Below are 9636 nucleotides of genomic sequence, written 5' to 3'. Positions count from 1 at the left end.
GCTGCCATCATCTCCTGAAAGCATTCTCGTCGACATCGAAGAAGTTATCAAGATCTTCATGGTTGCCTGGATCTGGATGGTGTGGCGCGGCGGCTCTGTGGTTGGCGGGGTCCTTGAGGAAGCTGAAATCTTCTTCGTCGTCGTAGGTTGGAAGCGAGCTGCCATTGGACCCCATTCCAAAATTAATTAGCTAGTTTCATATTGTTAGGAAACCTTAATATTACGAAATTATTATAAAAAAGAATGCCTGTTTTGCCAAATTGTATACGACAAACCGGTATGATTTCGTACTAGTTGCGGTTTGGTATCCTTCAAGGATATTAATTAACATTTATAAATAGGCTTAGTCTTCCATCCACAAACCCCCGACCCAAATACAAAAGAACATCAAACGTAGCCGAAACGTACGTCATGGCATGCCTTCACTTACCTGACCTCGTTAAGCACAATATCTTCCAAATTCTTCCCACCAAAGCTGCCGTCCGTATGAGTTTTCTTTCCAAGCAATGGGAAGGTGTGTGGTGTTCGAGCTCCGTCTTGGATTTCGACGAGGGTGACTATGAGGAAAGCATTGATTGTCGAGACAACCAAGGTGATAAACATAGGAAGTTCATCAACATCTTGATAAGATATTTGAGATCTTGTGGGAATGATAAGCAAAAGAAGCTGAAGTTACTTAAACTGAGGCTTCATATGAAGGGTTACTTGTTTAGAGAGGACCCTAGCATCGTTGATAAGTTATTAACTTGTTCGTTAGATAGAAACGTCAAAGAGTTAGATATAAGCCTCCGGCTTGATAGATTATTTCAGAAGGATTGGCATGAGAATGAAAACTACTACTGCTTATCTAGAACCACCTTTCTTGATGCAACATCTATAACTACTCTCAATTTGGCGTATGTGAGAATAAAGGACATACGCAGTGCCAATAGTGGACGTCCTATAGATCATATAAGACGGCTTCTTCCCTCCTTGAAAACAATGTCCCTCAACAATGTTCGCTTTGATAGGCACGCCCTCCGTTCCTTAATTTGTGAGTGCCCTTGTATTGAATACTTGTCATTAACTTCATGTTCTTTTGAAGATGATCAAGAAGACGCACTCTCCATGTTTTATATTTCAAGTTACAGTCTCAAGTTCTTGGAAGTCAAGTATTGCAAGGCTCAAGATATTCAAGTTGACCACACGGTAGATCTTGAATCTTTTACGTTTGTTTCATCAAAGTTTCTTCCCGTTGAGAGGATAATGTTGACCAATTCCCATAACTTGAAACATATCAACATTCATGCTCGTCACCTGAAAAACTTACGCTTTATTGAATCTCATCGTAGTTTGGAGGCCACCATCAATACTCCTAATCTGAATTCTTTATATTTCATTGGTTACTTAACGGCCAAGATTTCTTTGAGGTACCGTTTGGTACGTGGGACGGGACGGAACATAGTGGGACAAGGCGTTCCGTCCCACGTTTGGTGCGCCTAAAACGGATGGAACAAGCTGTTCCACGAGACGAGTTTTGGATGAATTTTCGTTCCACCACACCCCCCTGGAACGACTCGTTCCACACCTATGGAACACAAAATTATAACCTCTCCGTCTCCTTCTTCTTCCTCCTTGTTTCCATCCGAGGGCATCTTTGCTCCCGCTCCGTTCCGTTCCGTCCTGTCTCGTCCCGTCCCGTCCCATTCCGTTCCGTCCCGTCCCGTCTGCATACCAAACGATACCTGAAAGCTCCAAATTTATGGGAGGCCACCATCTTACTGTTGGACTTCTGGGACATACAATTTCCGACTGCCTTCATCGGGCCATGGAAACATTTACCCCTACTGGCAGGTTTTCTTAAAGAATTTGGTCGCTCCAAGAATCTGGACCTCATTGTCGCTGATTTGAAGAACGTCATCTTTCCAACAGAATTCAGAAATACCTGCTCTTCAGCAATATTGCCTGGTCTCAACAACAGTCTTGTGCTCAAGATGTCAAATTATCTTGAAACGGATTCAGATACTTGTGATTTGGAGGACTTTTTGACTTGGATAGCACCTTCTGCAAGGAATATTTCTGTTGAAAAAATCATTGGAACGCTACTTTTTGAATTTTGAACTAAACATGAGTTGTCCCAGCCAGCCCCAGATTATTTCAAATTTAACGCTGTGTAGCTTCACCAATTGTACTTTATATACCATATATATGCATCTTAACCATTTCGTTAATTGCCTTCGTACTTGGGAAAGGACCAACGCATGTAAGATACTAGAAAAATTAAGATTGTTAGACATAAACTGGAAATAGTTCTAATGGTGAGACATAAACTGGAAAATTAAGATTGTTAATCATATTAAAACCCATATCCGACAACAAAAAGAAAAAAAATAATGTGCCCATAATTCTTAATGTCGAAAGCGATTAAAGGTAGTATGGGGTCAATAGCTTATGCTTGCTTAGGCTTTTCTGATTGAATTGAGAGATTGAAGATTTATAGATGGGGAAAGTGTCTCCAAAAGAGAGGAATCTGAAGAATCCGAAACAGAAGAAGCGACGGGGTTCTGGTTGAATGGAAGTTCTCAAATGCCTTGGCAGTCACAGTCATTGCCTCGGTTGCATGGATAGTGTATGAAGTATTGTTTTATTGGTCAGTATACAAATGTGTGAAAATTGGTATTCATTTAATGGGTCAATTCATCTTTAATATGGATCTGAATATCTTAAATCTTATATGCTTGGGTATTGCGTTGTTGAACTCTGGAAAACGATTATGCTTACTACAACATTTTCTCAAGGGAAAAAGTTCTGCACTTTTTTTGGTTTTCTTGGCCACCATATGAGGAATATTTCATTTTCTTTATTTGTGTTTGAAGTGATGTAATTCAAGTTCTGTTTATTGTGATTTTAAATTAAATGCCTTATTTCGTCTAAATTTTTTTTGTGCCTTTGATTTGTTTACCAATTTTTGGGACAACTCATGAGCTCTGTAAGTGTGATACAAAAGCTTCTTGGGCTTGGAAATTTCTTTTTGCCATAATCAGTTTTAGATACGAATCATTTTGTCATGATTTGGAGCGAGATGCCCGGTGTTCAGAGTCTTTAATAGAAAGAGGGATAAAGATTGTTAAGCAATACAATTTGATGATTTTGTGCACGGGAAAGTTATAATTGGTACAGTTGCATCTTGAATTTACTACAAAATCTAATCTGTATCTTGCGGGAAATAGTAGATAGGCCATTTCCGGAATGACATGATATTAGTTAGATATGGCTTAAAAAGAGGGGGATACTTAGGCCCTATTTGGTATTCTATTTGAAATTTTTTACCATTTCTCAAAATATTTCTTAAAAATAATTTTTTTTAAGACTCAAAAATTTGATTGGTTTGCGATTTAACATTTTTAAATCTTACGACTTAAACTAAGCAAAGAGATTTAAACAGAGAGGGTCGCATGAGAGGAAAAAAGAGGAGAAATAAGGAAAGAAAGTAAGAGATGATTGAAGAAAAGAGAAAGAAGAGATGGGTTAGACGAGATAGAGAGGAAAAGGAGTGAGACAAAGAACCGAGAGAATGAAGAGAGCATATTGGAGGGAAGACGAAAAAGGTAAAAAAAAAAAAAAAAAGAGGAGAGAGAGAGAGAAGAAAAGAGATAGATAGATTTGGAGTGAAAGGGAAGGAGGGAGATAAAAGAAATGAGTGAGTTCAAGTTTAAAAACTCTAAAAACTCACTTTTTATGTTTTTAGAGAGTAGATTATATTTTAAAGTTAATCTTGAGTTCAGTTTTTAAAAATAGTTTTATCAAACAAGTTTTTAAGGTCTAAAACTTAAAAATTGATTTTGAATTTAAAAAGTTAGATTCAAATAGAGTACCAAACAAAATCTTATAGTCTTATAAATCTATTACAGTCGAAGAATGTATTTTGGCAAGGGGACCTTTGAGCTGATAACGTGAAAAACCAAATTGTCTGACAGCATGCTTCTCCTTTATTTTAAAAATGTATTGGATTCTATAAATATTTTAGCGATTTGACTATAGATAAGGCAGTTGTATTGCCACTTTAAGATAAGGCAGTTGTAATTTTCAAAATGAATTATCTTATGCACATACAAAGTAAACTATGTGAAATGGACTAAAGTACAATCCATGACTTTTACCTCTGTATAGAACTTGGCTATATGCGATAATGGTTTGTTTAAGCACATTTTAAGTTATATTATGTTTTCTATTTTATTTTTTAACTTATCTCCTGTCTTTTAGTATCAAAACCATTTATCTGTACATGATCGTTTCTTCATTGCTTCATTGTAGGTGAGAATGTTATGCGAGAAAGCAAAGGAAATTCTAATGGGAGAAAGCAATGTTCAGGTGAAGATTTTGGTTTCTTTAGTCTCTTATTATATTTGTATTACAGTACATACTTCACTGTTATTTTATTTTGTATGGGAAAAAAGCGTTATTATTGTCCTTCATTTGAATTGGTAACGCTAGTGTGGATCTTTCAAATTATATGGGTTAGACACTTATTATTATTTATTTGCATGTACTTACAATCGATATTCATGGGCAATTTCACGACCTTCCAGAGCTTTTTCGAATTGGAGGGAAGGTATCAGATCTTAAATTCCAAATCCGCAGGTGAATTGGCCCTTGCCATTACCTGGAAACGACTCCTCTCACTCCCAAGAGATAAATTCAGGTATTGCATGTTGGATTTCAGTTAATTTTGAGGTAAATCAAAGGTAATCCTAACATTTGCTTTTTTTCGATGAGTTTCAGAAATCCGATGGGTAATTTCTGGTTAAATGGCAAGCAAATGTCGTCCTAAGTGTCGTGATCCTTCTTGGTACAAGGCCACAGCGCAACCGCACACCACCCTTCTGCTCCTGTAGGTGACGTAACATCACTATTTAATCTGGGGGAATTTGTGATGTGGTTATTAATCTGCTTTTCGATTTATTTACTATTAAAATGTGTATGTTGCTTAGATTTATGTTGGTTTCAATATGAAAACTAATTTGTTCTGCTAAGTAGTAATGGCCTATTAAATTGGGAACACATTTTTGTCAAATGAAACTATGCTTGCACAAATTTAGTCCCAATCGTATTATTCTTCTTGGCTTTTTTTTTCAATGATCACTGACGGTACCCGTCGTTCTACTCATAAATCCTTCCCTCACGTGGTGAATTGGATTTTGGAAGTGAAGTTATTGGCCATGAAGATTTAATACATACTTTGAATGGATGGAAGGTTTGGTTGTGATGGTTGGAATGTTCGACTGAAGATTATAGACTCAACCAAATAATAGTTTATAAGAAATTAACACATATAAAAGACCATTAATTATAAAAAAAATTAAAATCAATAAAGCTGAAATCATTGCTGACACACCCTGACCAAAATCAAGACGTGATGGCCGTCACGTGAGGGTGACGTAGCCATATGCACAATGCGGAAGCAAAATATAATAATAAAAGTACGAATAAATAAAAACCAAACTACTAAACAATGTAATTAACGTACAAGTGCAAGTGTGAAAAACAATATTCAGAGCACAGAAAGCCTATTGCAGTCCAGAGGAACAAACACTAACTAAACACACCCAGAGGTGGTCCTACACTGGTGATAGTCTATCAGATATGCCGTGGATTCCTCGTAAGCCACCAAAAGAGCAAACCAAACTAGAACCTGGAGGGGCGCAAAACAGAAAGTGTGAGTGGGTAAAAACAAAGCTTTTCAAAATCATTTCATTATCAAAAGTTCTAACCCCTCGCCGTAAAGCCTGTATAGTTTCCCAGAAAATAGAATATACACAAATATTGAAAACATGTTCAGCAATATGCCATGTCGAATGCCTCCACATAAAATGTAAGTAACCTAAGTAATGTCAATCAATGCAAGTAACATGTCAGCCGGAGTCACCTAACGTGACCTGTACGGCTGAATCTAGAGCTCAAATCCCCAACTCACTAACTATACATGCACACGAGTCAAAACCACCTAAAATGGTCTATACGACAGGACTGGGTGTAAATAAATATGCTCAAGTGCTATGATCATGTGAAGATTAGGCAAATAATCGCGGGTCACCTACAAGTCGGAACCACCTATAGTGCTCTGTACGACAGGATTATGCACCCAACTTGGATTGTGCCCTACTCTGTATGGGAGCACTAACACCGGAGGTGCAGGTTATGAGCTCTCTATTCATCTCACATAACCACTAATTCACAACCATAAACCATAAACTTATCTAACACTTACTTGTGCGTCTGCAACACTAAACATACATATATGCAACTACTAATGCATAAATAAATAGGCAAATGCTATGCATGGCATTTAAGACATATAAACATTCCATTTTATTTTCTAGGAAAAACCACAAGTATATAGGTATATACGGAAAACCAAAAGCCCACTCACTGATATGTGGAAGGGTCGTAACCCCCTTGTCTCAAGTGACTGCGCTCATCCTTAGGATAGGTCTCACCTATATGCGAAACAACTATAAAAATGTCAATTTAAAGCACATAACCAAAACTAGGTAATAACTTCACGAACAACCTCATATTTTTAAAATAATTTTCCGAGGCTCCATGCGCCGGCTAGGGAACAACCCTACGTGCCCCCACGCGCGGCCAAAACTGACGGATTCCCTAACCGCTGTTAGGGAATATTCCGTTAAACGATAACAGATTCCGTTAAAACTAACCTGACGTCGTTAAGAATATTCTGTTAACTTAATGGAATATTCCCTTGTCTTCTTCGGTGAGTCTCGTCGGCCGTCGCCGTCAGCGCTGCCATCTGCAACTCGAATTCTCGTCGAAAATTGGAAAATTTTCAAAATTTCATATCTTTTTCATTTCTCAACCAAATTCCATGAAATTGGTACCAAAATGAAGTTTACAATGAGTAGAACAAAACCTTACCACTTTGAAGCCCTTAAATTCACGGAATCTCGCCGGAGGAACCATGAAATTCCGGCCAAACCTGCAACTCGCCACTCCAGGCCTTCCCGACGTCCAATTTCTTCCAAAATGCTTCTTCGATCTTCGTGAGAGTATTCTAAAGCTTCCTATGACCTTAAAAACTTCTAAAACCCCCACGATCACGTGTGCATGAACAGTGCACAAAATCGGGGTTCCCTGGTTCTCAGGTTTTCGAGGGTTTCACGTCTAAAAACTTGTATATATGAGTTCGTGATGACGAGATGAAGGTGATGGTACTAAACACGAGCTTGATCTACACATAAATGGGTTGGTTTGGTATTGTCTGTACGATTTGTACAGACGTTGCAGAAAATCGAAAGAGGGAGGAGAGAGAAGGCACGAGAGTGTGGTATGGGTGTGTATGTGTGTGGGTGTGTGGTCCTAGATGAGTCAACAACCAAAAGAAACAACTAAACAACACCCCACAACACCAATTAACGTCCAAGGGCATTTTAGTCTTTTCGCACTTACGGTACAAATAATTCGAGACGGGCTGTCATAACCTACCCCCCTTAAGAAAATTTCGTCCCGAAATTACACAACAACAACAACCCAAACACTATTAACCATAAAACAAGCGGGGATACAAATCTCTCATTTGGTCTTCTGTCTCCCAAGTAGCCTCCTCCGCTGAGTGATTCATGCACAAAACTTTCACTAAACTCACAATCTTGTTCCTCAGAACCTTTTCCTTCCAATCCAGAATCGTTACTGGTTCCTCGTCATATGTCAAATCCGGATTAATTTCCAATGGTTGAGGAGGTATCACATGCGACGGATCCGCAACGTAATGACGAAGCATAGACACATGAAAAACATTATGCACTTTAGCCAGCTCAGAAGGCAACTCAAGCCTATAAGCCACTTCACCAACTCGCTCGGATATCATATATGGTCCAATATACCTGGGACTTAACTTACCTTTCTTTCTGAACCGTACTACACCTCTCCACGGTGTAAGCTTTAGAAACACCCAATCACCAACTTCATACACTCTGTCAGTGGTATGCTTGTCCGCTAAGCTCTTTTGTCGATCCTGGGCCGCTTTCAGGTTAGATTTAATTACCTGAACATTCTGAGTAGTCTCATCTACAATCTTGGGGCCCACCAAAACTTTTTCTCCGACCTCTGACCAACATAAGGGTGTATGACAAGATTTACCATATAGTGCCTCAAATGGTGACATGCCTAAACTCGAATGAAAGCTGTTGTTGTAAGCAAATTCCATTAAATCCAACCGCTTGTGCTAAGCATCACCAAACTATAACACCAAAGATCTCAACATATCCTCTAACGTCTGAATGGTCCTCTCTGATTGTCCGTCTGTCTGAGGATGATATGCCATACTGTAGAGTAATCTCATACCCAAAGCTTCCTGAAAAGCTACCCAAAATTTAGAAGTAAATCTTGGGTCACGATCCAAAACAATACTCACTGGAACACCATGGTACTTCATAATCGTCGATATGAGTAATTCAGCTAATCGGCCCAAAGAATACTTTTCCCTCACTGGAATAAAATGCGTTGACTTAGTAAGCCGATCAACTATCACCCAAATGCCATCAAAACCATTATGTGTACGCAGAAGCTTGTACACAAAATCCATAGTAATATTTTCCCATTTCCACTCTGGAATGGAAGCGGCTGCAACAACCCAAACGGCTTCTTCCTTTCAGCTTTAACCTGTTGGCAAATGGCACACCTATTCATATACTCAGCTATCTTTCTTTTCATACCCGGCCAATAATAAAATGGTTGAGTGGTATGATACATTTTAGTACCTCCTAGATGCATTGCATAAGCTGAGATATGCGCTTCATCAAGAATGTTTTTTCTTTAATTCCAAATTATTCGGCACAAACATTCTACTCTCCTGCATAAGCATGCCATCCGATTCTAGAACTCTGAAGTCTTTCTTTTTCCCCTGATTCCTTGCTTGAATTATTTCCTAGGTCTCTTCATCAACCATCTGGGCTTCAAGTACACGATCAATTAAAATCGGCTTAACTTGAAAATTATCAAGTAAGGCTACCTCCTGATCTTCTACCTCTAACCTCACTCCAGTTGATCTTAAATTTTCCAAAAGAGGAACACGACTAGCGTACAACGCATTAATACAGCCCTGAGTTTTTCTGCTAAGTGCATTAGCTACCATATTCGCACAACCAGGGTGATAATCAATCGTGCAATCATAATCACTAAGCAGTTCTAACCATCTCCGCTGTCAAAGATTAAGGTCTCTGTGAGTGAAAAGATATTGAAGATTCTTATGATCCGTAAAGATCTTACATTTTTCTTCATAAAGATAATGTCTCCATATCTTCAAAGCAAAGATAATGGCCACTAACTCCAAATCATGCGTAGGGTAATTCAACTCATGAAGCTTTAATTGTCGTGAAGCATAAGCAATCACCCTACCATGTTACATCAGCACACATCCTAGACCATTTAAGGAAGCATCACTGTAGACTTCGAAATTACCACTATCATCTGGGAGTGCCAAAACAGGTGCATGAGTGAGACAATACTTCAATTGCTGGAAACTCTGCTCACAATTATTAGTGGTAAAGCAATCACGGAAAAATCCTTTACAAACCGTCAGTAATATCCTGCTAAGCCAAGAAAACGCCATGTCTCACGCTACTCTGCTTACCCACAAAA

At 38.6% G+C, this 9636-nt stretch overlaps 1 protein-coding gene across 1 annotated transcript; it reads left to right on the top strand.

The window, feature by feature from the left end:
- Window positions 1-411: 411 nt before the first annotated feature.
- Window positions 412-2099, top strand: LOC137744619 (F-box/LRR-repeat protein At5g38396-like). The gene is made up of 2 exons (XM_068484392.1): window positions 412-1033; window positions 1834-2099. Exons 1-2 carry the CDS (start codon window positions 412-414, stop codon window positions 2097-2099), a joined length of 888 nt encoding a protein of 295 aa, XP_068340493.1.
- The last annotated feature ends 7537 nt before the right edge of the window (window positions 2100-9636 follow it).

The sequence above is a fragment of the Pyrus communis genome, chromosome 9 (genome assembly GCF_963583255.1).
Source record: "Pyrus communis chromosome 9, drPyrComm1.1, whole genome shotgun sequence".
Classification (NCBI taxonomy): domain Eukaryota; kingdom Viridiplantae; phylum Streptophyta; class Magnoliopsida; order Rosales; family Rosaceae; genus Pyrus; species Pyrus communis.
The sequence above is the reverse complement of the archived record's forward strand: the minus strand, read 5'-3'. Positions and strand labels throughout refer to the sequence as shown.